Source organism: Eschrichtius robustus, chromosome 20, assembly GCF_028021215.1.
Source record: "Eschrichtius robustus isolate mEscRob2 chromosome 20, mEscRob2.pri, whole genome shotgun sequence".
Lineage (NCBI taxonomy): Eukaryota > Metazoa > Chordata > Mammalia > Artiodactyla > Eschrichtiidae > Eschrichtius > Eschrichtius robustus.
The window spans coordinates 38,025,496-38,050,992 of NC_090843.1; the positions used below are offsets into that span (position 1 = coordinate 38,025,496).

Genomic DNA, 25,497 nt, shown 5'->3' on the forward strand with positions numbered 1-25,497 from the left:
AAGGACCCAGGAATTCCATGAACAGATTACATTTAGCGCCATACTATTCACTTCCCAAATCATAACTCTTCTGGAAGGAAAGTTTCACTTCAATATGCTGTATTAACTATGTTTAGTTCCTGAGAGATTTGAATCACTGTACTGTAGGGGTGGCAAGAAAATGAAAAACCACATCCAAATTTGCACTGGGTTTCTTTCTTATGTTCACTTTATAATGGATAAGGGGAGAGATGTGGGGATGGGGGGGATGGTTATGCTCAACAGCCAGGCATATGTTAGGTGTATTTTTCTATGCATTGTATTGTCTAATCTTCTTAACACTGTAGAAAGTGGGCATCGCTCAGCTCTTAATAGGACGACATTATGATGGTGGTGAGCTGCATCCTGCCCTCAGCCATGCCTGTCTCCTAGAAGGTCCCCAAAAGAAATGCCCCATCAAAGGAAGGCAAACTAGCATTCATTGTAAACCGGGGTTCTGAAGTCAGAGGCCTTTGAAAAATGTCAGTAAATGAGTCTGGACCCTGTGGGGAACTCCTTCACCAAGGCTTAGCCTTAGCCATCTGTCAGTATCCTAACCCAAAGCTGTGTCAGAGCCTAACCAGTGCCCTGTGAGGAAAGGAAGGGATAAGGGCACCATCACCAACTACCAAGGAAAAGGAGGGAGAAAGAGATGTGAGTGTGAGTCAGAGAGTGAGCATGTCCCATTGCCTGGTACCCAGTGGTTTAAGCCACTGTCCTTTGCTGACTGGAACAGTAGCCTTGGGCTGGGCTCCTACTATAAGGGAGAACAGCATCCAAGGAGAAGAGAGAAGAGAAGCAGTAGCAAGCCCTTTGACTGCCCTGAGATCTAACTCAGTCCCTGTAGAAGGAATAGAAAGCGGCACCACATTTGTATAATCCACTCCAGTCATAGAAAATAATGTACACTCTTTAGGGAGTTCTCTTCCTTGACCTTAATCTTGACTCCTAAAGAAAGCAGAAAAGAGGTAAGGTAGATTTGTTAAAGGACAGTGGTGGGTATCCTTGTTTCACCATTACAGTTGGAGAAACTCTGTGTAAAAGAGGCTAAACTCGTCCAGGCCACGCAGTAGTAAAATTTCAGAGTCAAGATACAGTTCCAGGGTTGTCTGAGTCCAAAGCCATCCCCCCAAAACACACACCCATGCTGCACCATCTCCATCTCCTTATTTTAACGTAGCATGTTTACATATGACGAGAAAGATATTTTAAACTGATTTTGATTTTGTTAGAATTCTATACTTCATTCATTTTTAAATAGCAGAATAGAAACTTAGTTCTAAGCATAAGTAGTTATCTCCTGGAGACTAGAAAGGTCAAACAGTAAAGATAAGAAAATCTAACAATATACCAGTGTTTTCTTTATCTTGTCTCATGGAGGAATGGACTGCTTGCCATGAGTTGGCTTTTTTGCTAGTCATTAACCCCATTCAAGCACCAACATTTATCTTAGTTTAACTATTCTTAATGGAAGTCTTATTTTACAAGTATTGTGTGCTTCCCTGCCTTCTTCTACTGAGGCCCCTGAACAAAATCACTATAAACATCAATCTTATACATAATACAGTGAGTTCTGCAGGGTGATGTTAAGCTGTGTAAGCTAGAATAGAGACACAGCTGTCATCTCTCCCCGCTCTCAACATGCCTGGCCATCTCCTCATCTCCATTCTCCTTTTCGATCCTCTACACACCTCACCATCTTCCCCAGGAGTTTATTTGAGGAAGACAAGATGCCAAATAATCAGACTAATTTGAATTGCTTGTAAATAGTCCTGGAGTGTGCATCTACAAGTGTTTGTATGTGAGTCAAGTGCATAAGTTCTGGTGCAGGTGGATTTGATTCCAGGAAGGCCATCTGGTATAAGGAAAAGAAGAGCATGGGCTTTGGATTTGGAGAAACTTAGGTTCCAATGCTGGTGTCTCCACAGAATAGTTGAATGACCTTGGCATGTTTACTAAACCTCTCTGGGCTTTAATTTCTACATATAGAATGGAAAGAATATTAGCCCTTCATAGAGTTCCTGCCCAGAATGAATGAGCTTATGTATGTAAAGAGCCTGTCATAACATCTGACCCAAAGTAGACACTTTCAGCCAAGGCTAGGCCTCTTCACTTCCTCCTAACATTTTTTTTTCTTTTTTTTTTTTTTTTTTTAATGTCTGAAACATTTATATTAACATATTTCCATACATATTTCCATACAAATACAAATATAAGATTTTTAGAAATTTCATGTAATGTCTGAAACATTTATATTAACATATTTCCATACGAATAACCCAATGAAAGTTTAGTATTAGTTGTTCTGTTTGTTTCTTTTTTTATACTGCAGGTTCTTATTAGGCATCAATTTTATACAGATCAGTGTATACATGTCAATCCCAATCGCCCAGTTCAGCACACCACCATCCCCACCCCACCGCAGTTTTCCCCCCTTGGTGTCCATATGTCCATTCTCTACATCTGTGTCTCAACTTCTGCCCTGCAAACCGGCTCATCTGTACCATTTTTCTAGGTTCCACATACATGCATTAATATACGATATTTGTTTTTCTCTTTCTGACTTACTTCACTCTGTATGACAGTCTCTAGATCCATCCACTTCTCAACAAATGACTCAATTTCGTTCCTTTTTATGGCTGAGTAATATTCCATTGTATATATGTACCACATCTTCTTTATCCATTCGTCTGTTGATGGGCATTTAGGTTGCTTCCATGACCTGGCTATTGTAAATAGTGCTGCAATGAACATTCGGGTGCATGTGTCTTTTTGAATTACGGTTTTCTCTGGGTATGTGCCCAGTAGTGGGATTGCTGGGTCATATGGTAATTCTATTTTTAGTTTTTTAAGGAACCTCCATATTGTTCTCCATAGTGGCTGTATCAATTTACATTCCCACCAACAGTGCAAGAGGGTTCCCTTTTCTCCACACCCTCTCCAGCATTTGTTGTTTGTAGATTTTCTGATGATGCCCATTCTAACAGGAGTGAGGTGATAACCTCATTGTAGTTTTGATTTGCATTTCTCTAATAATTAGTGATGTTGAGCATCTTTTCATGTGCTTCGTGGCCATCTGTATGTCTTCTTTGGAGAAATGTCTATTTAGGTCTTCTGCCCATTTTTGGATTGGGGTGTTTGTTTCTTTAATATTGAGCTGAATGAGCTGTTTATATATTTTGGAGATTAATCCTTTGTCCGTTGATTCGTTTGCAAATATTTTCTCCCATTCTGAGGGTTGTCTTTTTGTCTTGTTTATGGTTTCCTTTGCTGTGCAAAATCTTTTAAGTTTCATTAGGTCCCATTTGTTTATTTTTGTTTTTATTTCCATTACTCTAGGAGGTGGATCAAAAAAGATCTTGCTGTGATTTATGTCAGAGTGTTCTTCCTATGTTTTCCTCTAAGAGTTTTATAGCGTCTGGTCTTACATTTAGGTCTCTAATCCATTTTGAGTTTATTTTTGTGTATGGTGTTAGGCAGTCTTCTAATTTCATTCTTTTACATGTAGCTGTCCAGTTTTCCCAGCACCACTTATTGAAGAGACTGTCTTTCCTCCATTGTATATCTTTGCCTCCTTTGTCATAGATTAGTTGACCATAGGTACGTGGGTTAATCTCTGGGCTTTCTATCTTGTTCCATTGATCTATGTTTCTGTTTTTGTGCCAGTACCATATTGTCTTGATTACTGTAGCTTTGTAGTATAGTCTGAAGTCAGGGAGTCTGATTCCTCCAGCTCCATTTTTTTGCCTCAAGACTGCTTTGGCTATTCGGGGTCTTTTGTGTCTCCATACAAATTTTAAGATGATTTGTTCTAGCTCTGTAAAAAAATGCCATTGGTAATTTGATAGAGATTGCATTGAATCTGTAGATTGCTTTGGGTGGTAGAGTCATTTTCACAATGTTGATTCTTCCAATCCAAGAACATGGTATATCTCTCCATCTGTTGGTATCATCTTGAATTTCTTTCATCAGTGTCTTATAGTTTTCTGCATACAGGTCTTTTGTCTCCCTAGGTAGGTTTCTTCCTAGGTATTTTATTCTTTTTGTTGCAATGGTAAATGGGAGTGTTTCCATAATTTCTCTTTCAGATTTTTCATCATTAGTGTATAGGAATGCAAGAGATTTCTGTGCATTCATTTTGTATCCTGCAACTTTACCATATTCATTAATTAGCTCTAGCAGTTTTCTGATGGCAGTTTTAGGATTCTCTATGTATGGTATCATGTCATCCGCAAACAGTGACAGTTTTACTTCTTCTTTTCCAATTTGTATTCCTTTTATTTCTTTTTCTTCTCTGATTGCCGTGGCTAGGACTTCCAGAACTATGTTGAATAATAGTGGTGAGAGTGGATATCCTTGTCTCGTTCCTGATCTTAGAGGAAATGCTTTCAGTTTTTCACCATTGAGAATGATGTTTGCTGTGGGTTTGTCATATATGGCCTTTATTATGTTGAGGTAGGTTCCCTTTATGCCCACTTTCTGGAGAGTTTTTATCATAAATGGGTGTTGAATTTTGTCAAAAGCTTTTTCTGCATCTATTGAGATGATCATATGGTTTTTATTCTTCAATTTGTTAATATGGTGTATCACATTGATTGATTTGCGTATATTGAAGAATCCTTGCATCCCTGGGATAAATCCCACTTGATCGTGGTGTATGATCCTTTTAATGTGTTGTTGGATTCTCTTTGCTAGTATTTTGTTGAGGATTTTTGCATCTATATTCATCAGTGATATTGGTCTGTAATTTTCTTTTTTTGTAGTGTCTTTGTCTGGTTTTGGTATCAGGGTGATGGTGGCCTCATAGAATGAGTTTGGGAGTGTTCCTTCCTCTGCAATTTTTTGGAAGAGTTTGAGAAGGATAGGTGTTAGCTCTTCTCTAAATGTTTGATAGAATTCACCTGTGAAGCCATCTGGTCCTGGACTTTTGTTTGTTGGAAGATTTTTAATCACAGTTTCAATTTCATAACTTGTGATTGGTCTGTTCATATTTTCTGTTCTTCGTGGTTCAGTTTTGGAAGGTTATACCTTTCTAAAAATTTGTCCATTTCTTCCAGGTTGTCCATTTTATTGGCATAAAGTTGCTTGTAGTAGTCTCTTAGGATGCTTTGTATTTCTGCGGTGTCTGTTGTAACTTCTCCTTTTTCATTTCTGATTTTATTGATTTGAGTCCTCTCCCTCTTTTTCTTGATGAGTCTGGCTAATGGCTTATCAATTTTGTTTATCTTCTCAAAGAACCAACTTTTAGTTTTATTGATCTTTGCTATTGTTTTCTTTGTTTCTATTTCATTTATTTCTGCTCTGATCTTTATGATTTCTTTCCTTCTGCTAACTTTGGGTTTTGTTTGTTCTTCTTTCTCTAGTTTCTTTAGGTGTAAGGTGAGATTGTTTACTTGAGATTTTTCTTGTTTCTTTAGGTAGGCTTGTATAGCTATAAACTTCCCTCTTAGAACTGCTTTTGCTGCATCCCATAGGTTTTGGGTCGTCGTGTTTTCATTGTCATTTGTCTCTAGGTATTTTTTGATTTCCTCTTTGATTTCTTCAGTGATCTCTTGGTTATTTAGTAACGTATTGTTTAGCCTCCATGTGTTTGTCTTTTTTACGTTTTTTTCCCTGTAATTCATTTCTAATCTCATAGCGTTGTGGTCAGAAAAGATGCTTGATATGATTTCAATTTTCTTAAATTTACTGAGGCTTGATTTGTGACCCAAGATGTGATCTATCCTGGAGAATGTTCCGTGCGCACTTGAGAAGAATGTGTAATCTGCTGTTTTTGGATGGAATGTCCTATATATATCAATTAAATCTATCTGGTCTATTGTGTCATTTAAAGCTTCTGTTTCCTTATTTATATTCATTTTTGATGATCTGTCCATTGGTGTAAGTGAGGTGTTAAAGTCCCCCACTATGATTGTGTTACTGTCAATTTCCTCTTTTATAGCTGTTAGCAGTTGCCTTATGTATTGAGGTGCTCCTATGTTGGGTGCATATATATTTATAATTGTTATATCTTCTTCTTGGATTGATCCCTTGATCATTATGTAGTGTCCTTCCTTGTCTCTTGTAACATTCTTTATTTTAAAGTCTATCTTATCTGATATGAGTATAGCTACTCCAGCTTTCTTTTGATTTCCATTTGCATGGAATATCTTTTTCCATCCCCTCACTTTCAGTCTGTATGTGTCCCTAGGTCTAAAGTGGGTCTCTTGTAGACAGCATATATATCGGTCTTGTTTTTGTATCCATTCAGCCAGTCTATGTCTTTTGGTTGGGGCATTTAATCCATTTATATTTAAGGTAATTATCGATATGTATGTTCCTATGACCATTTTCTTAATTGTTTTGGGTTTGTTTTTTTAGGTGCTTTTCTTCTCTTGTGTTTCCCACTTAGAGAAGTCCCTTTAGCATTTGTTGTAGAGCTGGTTTGGTGGTGCTGAATTCTCTTAGCTTTTGCCTGTCTGTAAAGCTTTTGATTTCTCCATCAAATCTAAATGAGATCCTTGCCGGGTAGAGTAATCTTGGTTGTAGGTTCTTCCCTTTCATCACTTTAAGTATATCATGCCACTCCCTTCTGGCTTGTAGAGTTTCTGCTGAGAAATCAGCTGTTAACCTTATGGGAGTTCCCTTGTATGTTATTTGTCGTTTTTCCCTTGCTGCTTTCAATAATTTTTCTTTGTCTTTAATTTTTGCCAGTTTGATTACTATGTGTCTCGGCGTGTTTCTCCTTGGGTTTATCCTGTATGGGACTCTCTGCGCTTCCTGGACTTGGGTGGCTATTTCCTTTCCCATGTTAGGGAAGTTTTCAACTATAATCTCTTCAAATATTTTCTCTGGTCCTTTCTCTCTCTCTTCACCTTCTGGGACCCCTATAATGCGAATGTTGTTGCGTTTAATGTTGTCCCAGAGGTCTCTTAGGCTGTCTTCATTTCTTTTCATTCTTTTTTCTTTAGTCTGTTCCGCAGCAGTGAATTCCACCATTCTGTCTTCCAGGTCACTTATCCGTTCTTCTGCCTCAGTTATTCTGCTATTGATTCCTTCTAGTGTAGTTTTCATTTCAGTTATTGTATTGGTCATCTCTGTTTGTTTGTTCTTTAATTCTTCTAGGTCTTTTTTAATCATTTCTTGCATCTTCTCAATCTTTGCCTCCATTCTTATTCCGAGGTCCTGGATCATCTTCACTATCATTATTCTGAATTCTTTTTCTGGAAGGTTGCCTATCTCCACTTCATTTAGTTGTTTTTCTGGGGTTTTTTCTTGTTCCTTCACCTGGTACATAGCCCTCTGCCTTTTCATCTTGTCTATCTTTCTGTAACTGTGGTTTTTGGTCCACAGGCTGCAGGATTGTAGTTTTTCTTGCTTCTGCTCTGATCTGTTTTTCTATAGTTATGCTGATACTGATGCCAAAGGCTCGGCTGTCTCTGCACCGGTACAGAATCGAATCTCAGAGACAAGAGTTTTGGGTGAAGTAGAAAAAATAGCTTTATTGCTTTGCCAGGTAAAGGGGGACACAGCAGGCTCCTGCTTCGAAAAACTAATTGTCCCACCCTCCTAACATTTTGATGAGGGTTTCTTCTCAGCTCTTAGCTGAGTTCAGATAGGATGCCAAATAATTAATGTGTGCATAAGCAAGCATCCACTATATGTCTTTCTTGGAACTATTTAGATTTTTGTTTTTTCATCCTCTCACTACCCCAACCAAAATTTTGAGCCTGGATAGCCTGTGTTAGTTTTTGGGTAGGAGTAGTTCATTTGCCATGTGAATGGTACTTTGGAGGCAAGAAATAACAAGTAATGAACTCAGTTCATTGCCTCTGTCACCTTTGCTTAAAAAGAACAGTGACTGAGAGCACCCTTCCAGAACATTGGAGGAGATGCCAGTCTGTGTACGTATAATCTCTGCCCTGAGATTGACAGCTGTCACTGTCTTCCCGGAAACTGAATTGTTACGTCTGATGGAAGCCAAGCCTCGGGCAAAGGAATAACTGTCAGTGCTGTCCCAAGAATGCCTGGACAAAGACGGTCTTCATTGAATATTCCTATCCGCCCACATGTCCATTGCACACCCATTAATACTTTGTAGTCATCTACTTACCTTCTGACACAAGAGAAGAAAGCATTTTATCTGGTGTAAACAAATATAATCAAAATATTGGCATTGCTAGAGCCAGTGTTTCATAGAACTAACAAACGTATATGTCTATATATGTGTATATGTATACACCAATTTGTGTATGCACATATGCAAATAGGCAGGGCTTACTCACTTGCTATATAAATACCAGTGCATTCAAGGGAAAACTTTCTTATTTTCTCCTTAGAGAGAGAGTTGCAGCATTCTTAAATTCAATGACAAAATGCCAGTTATCTTGATAGCGCTGTAATGAAATTATCTGATAAACCTGACCATTTTACCATCTAACTTCCTATCTTCCCTTTGCAGTTATATACTATTACAGATTTATAACAGTCTTTTGATATGATTCCACTTTAAAAGTTCATATACTTTATATGTATGTTATATAATTTAACAGAATTATTATGAGTTATGTTTGATAGTAAAAGTGAACTTAATATTACAAACTAGACATAACTGCTACATTGCTTTCTTTGAACTTTTCTTCTATTGAAGGTTTCAGATTCACTGTGATCAGTAGCCATGATTTCATGTATTAATTCTCTATTGCTACTTAATAAATTTCCCCAAAATTTTGCAGCCTTAAACAATAAACATTTATTTTCTTACCCAAGTTGCAGAGGGTCAAGAACCCGGATGTGGTTTTGCTGGATCATTCTGACTCTCTGTAGATGTGGGTTTCTCATAAAGTTGCAATCAAGCTCTTAGCCAGGTCAGGGAATTGAAGAGTAGTTTAAAGGGACTGGAATATTTGTTCCAGGCTTACATGTGAGGCTTCAGTTCCTCACCATAAGTGGACCTTTCTACATCCATAGGGCCATAGGGCTGCACAAACATGGCAGCTGGCTTCCCCCACAGCAAGGGACAAGAGAAAACGTGAGAGCAAGAGAAACACCAAGATAAAAGCTGCAGTGTCTTTTATAACCAATCTCAGAAGTGAGTGACATACCTTCTGCCATATGCTACTGGTCACACAGACCACCCTGGTACAGTGTAGGAGGCAACTATACAAGAGTGTGCATGCCAGAAAGTAAGGACCACTGGGAGCTATCTTAGAGGATGCCTACTACAAGGCTGTTTCACAATATAATATATATAATGTATTAATTAATAATTAAATTATTATATATATAATCTATACATCTCTATAAATGATACAAAAATCTGAATATCATATACTTGCTTCAAACATTATATTGTACTGTTGGTGATTTTTCAAGTAGGTATAATCATTGGTTTTTTATTTTGTTTGGTTTTTTTTAATATCTTTATTGGAGTATAATTGCTTTACAATGGTGTGTTAGTTTCTGCTTTATAAAAAAGTGAATCAGTTATACATATACATACATATGCCCCCATATCTCTTTCCTCTTGTGTCTCCCTCCCTCCCACCCTCCCTATCCCACCCCTCTAGATGGTCACAAAGCACTGAGCTGATCTCCCTATGCTATGCGGTTGCTTCCCACTAGCTATCTATTTTACATTTGGTAGTGTATATATGTCCATGCCACTCTCTCACTTTGTCCCAGCTTACCCTTCCCCCTCCCTGTATCCTCAGCTCCATTCTCTAGTGGGTCTGTGTCTATTCCTGTCTTGCCCCTAGGTTCTTCATGATTTTTTTTTTTTTTTTAGATTCCATATATATGTGTTAGCATATGGTATTTGTTTTTCTCTTTCTGACTTACTTCACTCTGTATGACAGACTCTAGGTCCATCCACCTCACTACAAATAACTCAGTTTCATTTCTTTTTATGGCTGAGTAATATATATTGTATATATATTGTATATATGTGCCACATTGTATATATAATATATATACAATATATATAATATATATATAATATATATACTGATTTATAATATATATAACATATATATTATATATTATAAATATATATAATATTTATATTATATATAATATATATAAATGTGTGTATATATATATATATATATAATATATATATAATATATAAAATGATCTTTGCCAGTATATCAGTAAGCGACAGTAATCAAGACAGTATGCTACTGGCACAAAACCAGCTTTTAGTTTTAATGATCTTTGCTCTAGTTTCCTTCATTTCTTTTTCATTTATTTCTGATCTGATCTTTATGATTTCTTTCCTTCTGCTACCTTTGGGGTTTTTTGTTCTTCTTTCTCTAATTGCTTTAGGTGTAAGTTTAGGTTGTTTATTTGAGGTGTTTCTTGTTTCTTAAGGTAGGATTGTATTGCTAAAAACTTCCCTCTTCGAACTGCTTTTGCTGTATCCCATAGGTTTTGGGTCGTCGTGTTTTCATTTGTCATTTGTTTCTAGGTATTTTTTGATTTCCTCTTTGATTTCTTCAGTTATCATCTCTTGGTTCTTATTTTTTCCTGTAATTGATATCTAGTCTCATAGCGTTGTAGTCGGAAAAGATATTTGATACGATTTCAATTTTCTTAAATTTACCAAAGGTTGATTTGTGACCCAAGATATGATCTATCCTGGAGAATGATCCATGAAGACTTGAGAAGAAAGTGTATTCTGTTGTTTTTGGATGGAATGTCCTATAAATATCAATTAAGCCCATCTTGATTAATGTATCATTTAAAGCTTCTGTTTCCTTATTTATTTTCATTTTGGATGATCTGTCCATTGGTGAAAGTGGGGTGTTAAAGTCCCCTACTATGATTGTGTTACTGTCAATTTCCCCTTTTATGGCTGTTAGTATTTGCCTTATGTATTGAGGTGCTCCTATGTTGGGTGCGTAAATATTTACAATTGTTTCATCTTCTTCTTGGATTGATCCCTTGATCATTATGTAGTGTCCTTCTTTGTCTCTTGTAATAGTCTTTGTTTGAAAGTCTATTTTGTCTGATATGAGAATTGCTACTCCAGCTTTCTTTTGATTTCCATTTGCATGGAATATCTTTTTCCATCCCCTCACTTTCAGTCTGTATGTCTCCCTAGGTCTGAAGTGGGTCTCTTGTAGACAGCATATATATAGGTCTTGTTTTTGTATCCATTCAGCCAGTCTGTGTCTTTTGGTTGGAGCATTTAATCCATTTATATTTAAGGTAATTATCGATATGTATGTTCCTATTACCATTTTCTTAATTGTTTTTGGTTTGTTATTGTAGGTCTCTTCCTTCTCTTGTGTTTCCTGGCTAGAGAAGGTCCTTTAGCATTTGTTGTAGAGCTGGTTTGGTGGTGCTGAATTCTCTTAGCTTTTCCTTGTCTGTAAAGGTTTTAATTTCTCTGTCAAATCTGAATGAGATCCTTGCTGGGTAGAGTAATCTTGGTTGTAGGTTTTTCCCCTTCATCACTTTAAATATGTCCTGCCATTCCCTTCTGGCTTGCAGAGTTTCTGCTGGAAGATCAGCTGTTAACCTTATGGGGATTCCCTTGTGTGTTATTTGTTGTTTTTCCCTTGCTGCCTTTAATATTTTTTCTTTGTATTTAATTTTTGATAGTTTGATTAATATGTGTCTTGGCGTGTTTCTCCTTGGATTTGTCCTGTATGGGACTCTCCATGCTTCCTGGACTTGATTAACTATTTCCTTTCCCATATTACGGAAATTTTCAATTATAATCTCTTCAAATATTTTCTCAGTCCCTTTCTTTTTCTCTTCTTCTTCTGGGACCCCTATAATTCGAATGTTGGTGCGTTTAATGTTGTCCCGGAGGTCTCTGAGACTGTCCTCAATTCTTTTCATTCTTTTTACTTTACTCTGCTCTGCAGTAGTTATTTCGACTATTTTATCTTCTAGGTCACTTATCCATTCTTTTGCCTCAGTTATTCTGCTATTGATCCCTTCTAGAGAATTTTTAATTGCATTTATTGTGTAGTTCATCACTGTTTGTTTGCTCTTTAGTTCTTCTAGGTCCTTGTTAAACGTTTCTTGTATTTTCTCCATTATATTTCCAAGATTTTGGATCATCTTTACTATCATTATTCTGAATTATTTTCCAGGTAGACTGCCTCTTTCCTCTCCATTTTTTAGGTCTGGTGGGTTTTTGCCTTGCTCCTTCATCTTCTGTGTGTTTCTCTGTCTTCTCATGTTGCTTAACTTACTGTGTTTGGGGTCTCCTTTTCGCAGGCTGCAGGTTTGTAGTTCCCATTGTTTTTGGTGTCTGCCCCCAGTGGGTAAGGTTGGTTCAGTGGGTTGTGTAGGCTTCCTGGTGGAGGGGACTAGTGCCTGTGTTCTGGTGGATGAGGCTGGATCTTGTCTTTCTGGTGGGCAGGACCACGTTCAATGGTGTGTTTTGGTGTGTCTGTGGCCTTATTATTATTTTAGGCAGCCTCTCTGCTAATGGATGGAGTTGTGTTCCTGTCTTGCTAGTTGTTTGGCATAGGGTGTCCAGCACTGTACAACGACTTGCTGGTTGTTGAGTGGAGCTGGGTCTTGGCGTTGAGATGGAGATCTCTGGGAGATTTTCGCCATTTGATATTACGTGCAGCTGGGAGGTCTCCTGTGGACCAATGTGCTGAACTTGGCTCTCCCACCTCAGAGTCACAGCCCTGATGCCTAGCTGGAGCACCAAGAGCCTCTCATCCACTCGGCTCAGAATAAAAGGGAGAAAAAAAAGAAAGAAAGAAAGAAGAAGATAAAATAAAATAAAGTAAAATAAAATAAAACAAAGTTATTAAAATTAAAAATTAAAAAAAAAAGTTTAAGTAATAAAAAAAAAAGAAAGAAAGAAGAGAGCAACCAAACCAAAAAACAAATCCACCAATGATAACAAGTGCTAAAAACTATACTAAAAAAAAAGAAACAAACAAAAAAAAAATGGACAAGCAGAACCTTAGGACAAATGGTAAAAGCAAAGCTATACAGACAAAATCACACAGAAGTATACACATACACACTCACAAAAAGAGAAAAAGGGGAAAAATATATATATATCATTGCTCCCAAAGTCCACCTCCTCAATTTGGGATGATTCGTTGTCTATTCAGGTATTCCACAGATGCAGGTACATCAAGTTGATTGTGGAGATTTAATCCTCTGCTCCTGATGCTGCTGGGAGAGATTTCCCTTTCTCTTCTTTGTTCGCACAGCTCCTGGGGTTCAACGTTGGATTTGGACCTGCCTCTGCGTGTAGGTCACATGAGGGTGTCTGTTCTTCCCTCAGACCAGACAGGGTTAAAGGAGCAGCTGCTTCGGGGGCTCTGGCTCACTCAGGCTGGGGGGAGGGAGAGGTACGGATGCGGGGCAAGCCTGCGGCGGCAGAGGCCAGCATGACGTTTCACCAGCCTGAGGCGCACCATGTGTTCTCCCAAGGAAGTTGTCCCTGGGTCACGGGACCCTGGCAGTGGCGGGCTGCACAGGCTCCTGGGAGGGGAGGTGTGGATAGTGACCTGTGCTTGCAGACAGGCTTCTTGGTGGTGGCAGCAGCAGCCTTAGCGTCTCATGCCCGTCTCTGGGGTCCACGCTGATAGCCGCAGGTTGCGCTTATCTCAGAGCTCCTTTAAGCAGCGCTCTGAATCCCCTCTTCTCGCGCACCAGGAAACAAAGAGGCAAGAAAAAGTCTCTTGCCTCTTCGGCAGCTCCAGACTTTTTCCCGGACTCCCTCCCAGCTAGCCGTGGCGCACTAGCCCTTTCAGGCTGTGTTCACGCCGCCAACCCCAGTCCTCTCCCTGGGATCTGACCGAAGCCCGAGTCTCAGCTCCCAGCCCCCACCCACCCCGGCAGGTGAGCAGACAAGCCTCGCGGGCTGGTGAGTGCTGGTCGGCACCAATCCTTTGTGCGGGAATCTCTCCACTTTGCCCCGTGCACCCCTCTTGCTGAGCTCTCCTCCGTGGCTCTGAAGCTTCCCCCCTCTGCCACTCGCAGTCTCCGCCCACGAAGGGGCTTCCTAGTGTGTGGAAACCTTTCCTTCTTCACAGCTCCCTCCCACTGGTGCAGGTCCCGTCCCTATTCTTTTGTCTCTGTTATTTCTTCTTTCTTTTGCCCTACCCAGGTACGTGGGGAGTTTCTTGCCTTTTTGGAGGTCTGAGGTCTTCTGCCAGCGTTCAGTAGGTGTTCTGTAGGAGTTGTTCCACATGTAGATGTATTTCTTATGTATCTGTGGGGAGGAAGGTGATCTCCACGTCTTACTCTTCCACCATCTTGAAGCCGTCTACTCATTGGTTTTTAAAAGTTACTCACACTTGGCTTATAATTCCTCTGTGTTGATATACCTTTATATCACATCCTGAAATCTGAGATAGCACACCTTGTATTATAAAACCTGTTCTCCATTACATAGGAAGTATTATACTTACAACATTACAAATGCATACCAGTAAAACCTAGGGAGCCTGTGATTTCTGAATAAAACAGAAGTTTCTGTCTAGAGCAGAGAGGGCAAATAGATTTCAACTCACTTTCTCAAGTGTCGTTTGTGAAGAATTCTGAGGCTATATGCAACCTCACTGATATGTCTTTTTTTTTTTTTTTTTTTTTTGGCTGCGTTGGATGTTTGTTGCTGTGCACAGGCTTTTCTCTAGTTGCAGTGAGCGGGGGCTATTCTTCATTGTGGTGCGTGGGTTTCTCATTGCGGTGGCTTCTCTTGTTGCGGAGCACAGACTCTAGGTTCGCGGGCTTCAGTAGTTGCGGCGCGTGGGCTCAGTTGTTGTGGTGCACAGGCTTAGTTGCTCCGCGGCATGTGGGATCTTCCCGGACCGGGGATCAAACCCGTGTCCCCTGCATTGGCAGGCAGATTCTTAACCACTGTGCCACCAGGGAAGTCCCTGATATTTGTCTTGATGAATCAGAGATGTCTGCTGTGGGTGCCGGGGGAAGAGACGTGTGGGACACATACCACATCTTTTCAGTCTTTGGTCTTCTAGAGCGTATTGCCAACACAGGAACTCTGCCAGGATGAACAGTAATAATGCAAATCGTAGGTTGGAATGACAAAATAAACAGTGACACTCCCCCCTAATAGTTCTTACGAGATAGTCAGTATTTAAGAGCTTTTCCTTTATGACTTCAAAGGAAAACTGATTTCCAATAGGCATGTTTTTTCTCATATCTTTCCAGTCAGAGTTCATTAACAACCCTAAATGATTGTCTGAACTTGGGGTAGAACAGCCTATTAGGTTGTTTCCAGGTAGGAAAGAATGTAGATCATAACCTATATATGAATGAAATTTGTCATTGTCAGCCTACTGTATTAATTAAAGGCTTAAGTTACATTGTATCATCTCATTTATAAAATAAATTAAAAAATGGAAAACACAAAAGAGAAAAACTTGAGATTGTTTTTCTTACCTCCAACCTTATTTTGCACGTAGAGTCTAAGTTAGGTAATTCTAATGTGATTAGAAATTAAGGAGACTGGGGACGGGAGGGTGGAGAGGGAGGGATGGTTTCTGGATGGGAAATAAAAAGCTACTACTTTTAATTTTTCCTAAATCCTTAGCAGATGATTTTACCTCCACTTTAGTAGATACTGTCAGGAGCCCTCCTTCTTAAGACCTCGTTAATTTGGCTGCTTTGATTAATTTTGGATGAGTTAAGAAATACCCATGGACAGACTACTGAAGTCTAAGACTCACTTGATGAGATGTCAGGGCAATTTCTATGTACCTAACTTCAGCGTAGATAAGGAAAATGGGAGTAGGCTCCTCACTGTCTTTACATGTATGGCAATCCTGAGCATTATTCTTAATGAGACTATAATGAAGAAATCAACAGAGGACTTGAAAGAAGAAGTATGGAGCTTATTAAAATATTTTGTTCCCGAACACTTCTAGCTATGATTAAATTGTAAGGTATTAAAACCACTATTTTGGATGTACCCATCTACGTGATAACTGGTTTAGAATATCCAGTAACTAGTACAGTGCCTGGTATGTGTAGGGACAATAAATATTTATCAAATGAGTGAATACTGTCATTGAGGGAGCAGTTGGTAGGGAAAAAATATGGGCTTTAGTATCAGACAGACCTGGTTTCTACTGTTTACACCACCACTTTTGAGTGTGACCTTGGTATAATTAGTAATATTTCTATTGTCTGTAACCCCTTTTCTCATCGAAAAACAAGGATAGTAGTTTATATCTCCCAGGCTTGTTTTGAGAATTGAATAAAATAACTCACCTGGCACAAGGTGAGTGCCTAATAGATGTTCATTCCCCTTCCCTTCCCTTATATTATTCTACTGCTATTTGCCAGTGGAGGAGCTTTATATGACAGCATTTGCACAGCTGCAAATAGAAACCAGCAACCATAACCTACACTTATGCCTCTCCCCAGCCAGTCAAAAGTCCTGTGACAGGAGCAAAGAGGCTGCAGTGCTCAGGAGCCTGAGACAGCCTGCTCTGGATTTTCTATAAATATCTACAAAGGAGTGTAGGCATATGAAACTCTGTATGAGCAACTGTCATCTAAACAGAAGGCCAGCCAGCTGACCGAGGTTACTCAGAATGGCAAAGCCCACTGAAATGAATAAAATATCCATATCTAGACAGACAACATCAAACTCTTTTTCCCCCATTTAACCAATAACAGGTATAACTGAGGCAGGAAGCATGTTTTTTTAGCATTTTTTTTTTTTTTTGGATAATATAAGAAAATCCTTTGGGATTGTGTAAAGTACTTTGGAAATTCATCACCTTTCTAGGGTTATACTTTTATTTAGCCAGATATGGGATCTTCTCTGCCTCCAAGACCCTTTATTTAAATTTCTCAACAAATACTAACTTTTTTTTCACTTTCCCATCCAAATTTGGTTGCTGTATTAGTCTGCTAGGGCTTCCATAACAAAATACCACAGACTGGGTGGCTTAAACTGGGTGAGAAATTTATTTTTCTCACAATTCTGGAGGACAGAAGGCCAAGATCAAGATGCCATCAGGATAGGTTTCTTGTGAGGCCCCTCTTCCTGTGATGTAGACAACTACCTCCTCACATGGCCTCTTCTCTGTGTGCATGGAGAGAAAGGTCTGATGTGTCTTCCTCTTCTTACAAGGACACCAGTCTCATTGGACCAGGTCCTCACCCCCATGATCTCATCTAACCCTCATTACCTCCACAAAGGCCCCATCCTCCAAACACAGCCACATTAGGGTTTAGGACTGCAACATAGAATTGGGGGGTGGGGACACAATTCATTCCATAACAGTTGCTTCTTCCTTAAATTACTTTCCATAGATCTCTAGCACCTTTTTCTTCAGTCAGTTATCTCCAGTACAAAGTATTTAGCATATAATCTTTCTTCCTGTACATTTGCCAAGTTTCAGGCAAATTGCAAGAATTAATACAAACCAGTGCCCCTTCCCTCAAGCTCTAGGCTTTAGTGCGAGAAGTAGCTGAGGGGCAAGGGAGTGTGGTAAGTAGAATAATGGCTCCCTGATGATATCCATGAGCTAATCCCCAAAATCTTTGAATATGTTAGGTTCCATGGTAAAGGGGCATTAAGGTTGCAGGTGGAATTAAGGTTGCTAATCAGCTGACCTTAAAATAGGGAGATTATCCTGGATTATCCATGTGGGTCCAGTCTAATCACATGAGTCCTCAGTAGTAGAAGAGGGAGCCAGAAGGAGAGAGTCAGAGAAAGAGATATGACAATGGAAGCAGGGTCAGAGATATGTTGTGTTGCTGACTTGGAAGATGGAGGCCACAAACCATGGAATGTGGGTGGCCTTTAAAAGCTGGAAAAGCAAGGAAACGGATTCTCCCCTAGAGCCTCCAGAACGAAATTTAGCCTTGCCAACATCTTGATTTGAGCCCAGTGAGAACTGTTTTGGACTTCTGAGCTACAGAAGAGTTAGCCAGTAAATTAGCATTGTTTTAAGCCACTACATTCGTGGTCATTTGTTACTGCACCAAGAGAAAACTAATACAGGAAGTTAGAAGTGGAGGAGAGAGGGTGATGCTTATGATGGACCTAGAACGTGTCAGGCATAAAACTAGGGGATTTATATGTTTTCTCTCTTAACACTATCGTGGAAGGTCTTACATGTTTTCTAGATTGGGAAACAGACTCAGAGTTTAAGTAACTTTCCCAGAGACATACAAGTAACCCAGTTAGTGCCTGGGCAATACGGAATTTCAGACCAGGTCCGTGAAGCTGATACAAAAAGATAGTGACCATGGTCTGCATCTAAACCTGAGCTCTGCTATTGTGTGACCTTGGACAGGGCACTGGGACTGTCTTAGCCTCAATTTCTTCAATTGCCACATGATGTGAAAAGTTTAAGACTGCTGGAGAAGCAGGTGTCACACAAATAATTTTTATTCAAACTGAATAAAGTTTTTTATGAATTTTATGATAAATTATTTTAAAATGCTTTAGAGATAGAATTTATGATCATTGAATTAATCAGTCAATACATCTTTAATTATTTCATCTTGTAAAGCTAAAGACCTCTTTTCAGGTGGTCTCATTTAATCTATCCCAAAGCCTCCATATATATTGTTGTTGAAACCAACCCATATAATAGAGCCTCAGAGAGGAATATAACATAATGGTAAAATTCTCAGAAGTCAGATTTGGATCCAGATCCTGGCTCTAACATTTACTAGTTTTATGACCTGGAGTAAGTTATTTCACCTCTCTCAGTATTAGCTTCCTCATATATAAAATGAGGATAGTAAATAGAACTGTCTCTCCTTTAAAATATAAATATATATAATATAAATATATAAAATATAAACATAATATAATATGTAAATTAGGATATATAATATTTACAAAATATAAGTATTAAATAAGGTTCTAAAAAAGTTAAGCCCATGTATTCACAAGTCCAAGGTGGCACCATTAGAAACAATCAGTATGTAAAGTTCATGAGAGAAGTGTAAAGGTTGATGGCATATATGGTTTTTATCCCATAATTTTTTACTGTAATTGAAGGTTTCTGTGTTATAGCACTCACTCTCAAGTGGCTTTTGCACTTAGCATTATGGAGTCAATAATACTGACAAAACACCTCAAGAGTTTAAAGATGGTCTCATGTGGAACCCCTCCAAGTCCCCAGTTTTGTGATGCTCAGTTTTCTAATATCATATGTATATTTATAGCTTTATATTTTTAGTGTAATCAGCTTAACTTTGATAGAAAAATAATATTAGTATAAGTATAAAATAAGTTGAAGTTGTATGTTTCAAATAATTCTAGGTTTTTTTTTAAGATTTCAAATTTGGCAATTAAAAAAATACATTTAGTTAGATGTTTGTTAAACATATTTTATTGGATAAATTGAATGAAAGCCTTATAACTTGTATTACAATTCTTACCATTTTAATAAGAACATTAAAATTTAAAATATCTTCTATATTTCATGCACTTCTACTCATAAGTGGGAATTTAATATGGAAACTTTGGCAATGGTCTTGCAAACTTGCTTCTAATTAAATTTAGTTTCCATTAATCTATATTCTGACAGTCTTTTGATTGCTAACATATTTCAAGTAGCCTGAAAATATGTATTTATTGCCTGCTTTTTGTATTTTAGAAAGACAAACTCTTTGGTTTGTAAAAAGTTGTACATATATTTAATGAGAAAGTAATAGTCATGGCTTCATCTTGAAATACTCTCTTGAAGTCATTTAGAGTAACACTAGCTGCTGTTACAAACCCTGCTTTTCAGTGGCTTAGCACTCACACACCAGTCAGTGCGGGAATCCCTGGTCGGTGGGTGGCTTTTCTTTTCTTTGGGTAGTGATTTTGAGACCCCAGCTCCTTCCAGTTCATGGCTCTGCCATCCCCTAGGGCCTCTGAGTTCTCTGCTTTCAGTTATGGATGAGGAGTGAGAACAGAGAAGGCATTCCAGCACTGTTCTTGAAAACCCCTGGTCCACAAGACGTAAACATAAACTCTCTCCCCTTCCACTGGTGGGAATTAGTTACATGCTCACATAAGGATGTAGGGGGAGCTGAGAAATGTAGTCTCTGCCTGGGAGCGGCCTCCTGGTAACAACTCTACAGTGTGGAATGGAGAACATAAATGTTGGTGGACACCGCCAAAGGGGGTATATGAGAATGTGCAAATACACCAACTACAGAATTTTATAAAATTGTTTATTAGTATCTAATAGTCCAGTGTCTAGATACCAGTGTCAGTAGGTCATGTTCTTAGAGGTCTTCTGAAATTTTTTATTCTATCACAATCCAAAATAGCATCAATTTTTAAAAGTTACCCAAAGCTATAGTCTGAGACCATAGAAACATTTTCTTTTTTTGAAAAATGTATCACCTTTGGACTTGGTATGTTTTTGCCTCTGCACAATAATTGACAGCAATCTAAGCCTGTGTATATTACTTCAAAAAATATAATTCGTATTTTTTCAGGACTTTTCAGTGTTCATTTTTTACAAGTCTAGTGACGTAATTTTTTTCCAATATTATGCGTAAGTAATATATTACTGTAGCTTTAGATTCTTGTAACATAATGTAATATCTAGGCCTAAAGGTTTTTTAATTAATTGGATTATTTAATTGCAAAATATATCTGATATATTTTTTATAGAGAATGCCATAAATATAGAATAGAAATAAAATTTGTCTTCAAGACTGTAAAGATTTGAATGGGATCCTGCTAATGTTTGATCAGAGCCTCACTGGATTTCCAAATGCCGAATTACAAAATTCTCAAAGTATTCTGTGGTATTTACAGAGTTCATTAACGAGAAATACTCATTTTGATTTTAGGAGTATATTTCCAAAGTTATGTAAGAGGGAACTCTTTATATATCAGTGGAAATAAACTGCTTGCAATTTTCTCTTAAACATGTTTTGGAATGGATACTTTCTATTACTAATCTGTAATCATTCTCATAACCAGTGTCTGACAAGATTACATGCTGCCTCACCAAGGTTTGGTGACTTTTTTATAATTTTACTGACATGGTTCACTTTCTGTTCTTGCCTTCTGATTTGTTTCCAATTGGGAATACTTTTTATTAAATCTTTTATTTTCAGTACTACTTGAAGTTTATGGCCAGTTGTAAAATTTTTCAGTGATTCCAAGTACTGATGCCAGAAACATTTTGGATTAACATATTTATTTGTCTTTATTTTCTGGTTCATATGAATATTATATACATAAGATTACCCCCGCTCTCTGTAAAAAAAGGACATTGTAAGTTAATTACTTTGGCTTATTATTCTGCAGCTTTATCTTAAATAGATAATACATGCAATCTTGCCAAATTCACAATAACATATAAATAGTATCATTTACAATGGAAGATTAACAAAAGAACCTCTTTCTTCATCACAGACTATTATAAGAATGAATTTCTACAAAACTAGTGTTCTTTTTGTCTTTAAACCACTTTTCTCTTAACTGGCTGTCCTAAATTTTTATTTAGAAAGAAAGCATTTTGCATGCTAGGAGGTAAGAAACATAAGGAAGGTAATTATAATGGAATTTAAATAATTCACTTACATTTCTTTGGCAATAAAATAAAGCATGTTCTCTTAGGGTTTTTCTTTTTTTATAAGCTCTAAAATATGTCTTTCAAATTACTAATATTATAAAAGAAACCACATAACACTGTCACCTTCCCAGCTCAAATATTACTGTTTTCCAACAACAGATTTGGCAGTCATTCAGAGGCAAGTAGTATTAGGCTTTTTAGATTTTCAAATATATCTGAACTGCTGTTGATTGCTCCCCAAATCAGGTCAGATACACTCTCTGCAGGAACATTTCCCAGAGAGACTGTATGTTCAAATGGAAGATTTTCATGTTTCACAGTCAGCCTCATTTATTTTCCAGACCTCTAAATTTTTCACACTAAGTAACAGCATCTCACTTTGTGAACCATGGGGTCTTTATTAATTAAACAGAGTCAACAGGGTTGATTTATTCTCTCTCTTCTCAGTTGAATTACCAAGCACACAAATCAGAGAGGAAATATTTCTAATAGTAGAATGTTCTCCAAGCCAGTAAATCTGGGATTATCTCATCATACCGATTATATCAAAGCTCTTTAGTCACCATGCTCACCAGGACATAAAATTGAATGGTATACACACAAATGGCCCAGTTCCAGCATCACAGGAAGAATTCCAAGTTTTTCTTACAATATTCAGAAAGCCCTAATTGTTAACAAAAAACAAAAAAAAACAGCCATGATCATTATTGAATATCTACTCTTCACCAGGCACTTTACATGCATTACCTGTGTTTTAGAAGCATTGATTCTGGATGTTTTTACAAAAGAGCCAGGTGTGAAATGTGTACTTGAAGCATAGAAACTAACCCTCTGTTGCTTCAGTTTTATTTTTTCTAGTGATTGGCTATTGTATTTGCATGTTTGGCGCTAAGGTGTGTGTTTTTCAATTGTGTACAGAGAAGTGTATTATGAACATAAGATTAATCAATTAACATTTTATGGTATTACTTTGTATTTGGAGAAAGATCAGATGTTGATTTGTTGATTAAAAAGTGCCTAATGAAGGTTACTGTCAAGGATGACTTTCTGGCAGAACTTTCTAATATTCATTATTCAGAGTCTATAACTACATTTTCTTCTGAAACATTTTACTTTTGCTTATTTTATATTATCATTCAGTGGAATGTCCATATATGGGCAGTTATAATATTTCAAACATGAGAATTTTTTTTTTAAGTCACATAAGAAAGCATATACCCGACCTTACCCCTCAGGTAATTAATTGTGCCTGTTTTTCTTCCTTTCTAGCCTCCCCAGTTAAGGAGCATTGTAGGGGAGGAAGGATTTATAATAATTTAAATTAAAGTCTCTTCTTTGGACTAACATATTATAAATGTGCTGATAAACAGTAAAGTAAATATACTAAGATATCCCATCAAGCTTTTTCCTTTCAGTTTTAAACAGGTACATTGTACAGGACAATGTGTCCTCATTTCCCCTTGCAGTGGTATTCTAGCCCTCTGTGTTACACTCACTGGTAATTCTTTAAAACCACTTTCAATTTAGGCAGCTTTCCAGCTTTACAAAAGCCTTGAAATGAAGTTAACCTGTGCAGAATCAAATGCTTTGTAAGTTTAGCCTCCATAATAAGAAATCGCACTAAACCATTTTAAAGAGGTAATAGTAACATGGATTACTGTCAAGAGAATAACGATTCTTTGTATCACTTAACCACACTCTGAGGTTTTGAAACTATGAAGATATCTGGGCCTTGCCACCTCCACCTCGACTCTTAAACAACTTAAGTGCATTTACCCTATCGTGAAACTATAAGTGATCTTCTTCCATGGAAAGCTGCATTTTCAATATTTAAACAGAGGAGTTGAGCAATTTGTTTTGGGGGATATGGATAGAATTTAGAATATAAGACTGAAAACAAACCAAATCCAGTAATAACAGTGAAACTGACCATTGGTACTAAGTCCAACATTTCAGTTATTGTCATCAACAGGCACTAAAGTAAATGCCTCTTTGTGATAGATCCCAAGTTGTGCTCAAAGGCACACTCGTCCCATGTGTGCTGATAGGGCATGTTAGTTTGAGTAATATTATAAACTCTTGGAGAGTCGTAAAACACATTAGTATATTTAGGGCTCTGGGAAACCCTACAGTAAAAAAACCTACTTAACTATGTTTAAACTAGTGTGTCTCAAAGTTATTTAACCATAGAATTCTCTTCTTCACATAATATGTATTAAAAACCCTTATAACACACGTCGGAAATGTTATTCTGTAATATTTTAGGAAGTAGGAGTTACTTTGAGATCCACAATCTTATTTGATCCTCATAAGTGCCAGCCCTCAGATGGACTTGATCTAAGACATGATGCTTCTCTGAGGTTGAGTTTGGGTAGGATGGGGGCAGGGGAAACTGATCTAGGATGGATAGGGCAGTGGGGTAAGCCAGGGCTAGAACGAGGATCCAAGGAGAAGGAATAAGTCATCCTATTCCAGAAGCTGTCTGTCCAGGACTCAGGAGCTGGGCAGATAGTGGTGGATTTAGGCGAGTCATCCAGCTGAAGGCTGGGAGTTGGATACTAGGTCTAAAAAACACCGTGCATCAGGTAGGGGCACACGTAGTGATGTTTCACCACTTCCTGAACATGCCCCATATGTTTGTACGTCCTTCCTTACCTCTGCTTGTGTTCTTCCCCGGAACGCCTAGTTACTTGTTCTGAGAATATGTTAGGTACCATAGACTCAGAGATAAGAAACATAGCTCCTGCCCTAAAGGAGCTTTGTATGCAGTACAAAGGCCTAAAAATAAACAGGCATTTGTAATATGCTATAAGAGATAAAGCCATGGGCACAGATTGGAGCAATCTAGAGGGAGATTTGGTTCTTTAGAATTAGTTTGAGTTAGCTGAATAAACAAGACGGGAAGGGGGAAGATTGTAGCAGAGAAGAAAGTATTGTCGAGGCAGGTAAAAAACAAGGTGTTTCACACTATGGAATATGTATTTGATCCAGAAGGCATTAGTTGGCACTGAATTTTTAGCAGGTGAGCAGCAGTGTATGATCTGTCGTTCAGGAAGATCTCTTGGCTGGAGTGGAGGATGAATTAAAAAACTAGAACAGAGGCAGAGAGACAAGCTGTTTCAGTGACCCAGGCCATAGCATTGGAACAGGAGAAAGGAAAAGATTCCAGAGATGTTACAGAAAGACGATCACAGGACTTGCTGATGGATAAAGAAGAGCGAGGAGTCAAAGAAGACACATTCTCCTGCATTCTTTTGTTTTTTGTTTTTGTTTTTTACCAAAGAATAAAGAAAAAAAATGGGTTTTGTTGAACCTAAAAACATATCTAAGACTTTTTAAAACTATTGGAACCAGTTCCAACTGCTTCCTAATTCAGGAGACTGCAGTAGGGTGGAAACAGTGTCACTGGGATCACTGCTTGCATGGTGGGTAGAAGGACAGTCTTTCAGATTGTAATTGTATCCCTTTTTCTTCGCAAGTCACGTAACACAGACTACATCCTGGATGCATCCCGTCATGAGCGCACTGACCCTGTCCTGCTCAGAGGAGAACGAAGAGGATTGCTCCAGAGAACTTCCTGACCAGAAGAATTGATGGTTTTCTGTGGGAAGCTGCGGTCCATGGTCTTCTGGCATCTCCGTCGACGCGGAGGACTCTGAGACGCGACATCTAAAATAGGAGTAAAACACACACTACTTAGTGAAGTTGTGAAATGGAGACTGGATTTAAGCTATTTTTGTAAAACTTTTTGATATAACTGTATACATTTACAAAATTAATTGCCACTACAGTAGTTCTTTAGGAATAATCTAGTCCTGTTTTTGAAATCATATGTAATTGGATTTTATAATATATATAATTTTTCATATGTAATTATGTAATTGTATATTTAGTTCTTTATAGAATATCAGACACAGTGGTTTTTATAATTAAGACATATTGAAAAATTATGTGAGCATAGTGAAACACTTCATTTATTTGGTAATTCACT

General features: G+C 38.0%; 1 protein-coding gene across 5 annotated transcripts in view; it reads left to right on the forward strand.

Moving 5' to 3' along the window:
• Window positions 1–25,318, forward strand: part of STXBP4 (syntaxin binding protein 4) — a 187,096-nt gene extending 161,778 nt beyond the window's left edge. For all 5 annotated transcript variants that reach the window (XM_068531867.1, XM_068531864.1, XM_068531869.1 and 2 more), the window contains one exon: window positions 24,986–25,318. In XM_068531867.1, coding sequence (XP_068387968.1) covers window positions 24,986–25,100 — 115 coding nt within the window. In that variant the 3' untranslated portion in view covers window positions 25,101–25,318. The remainder of the gene's footprint in view (window positions 1–24,985) is intronic.
• Window positions 25,319–25,497: the final 179 nt, after the last annotated feature.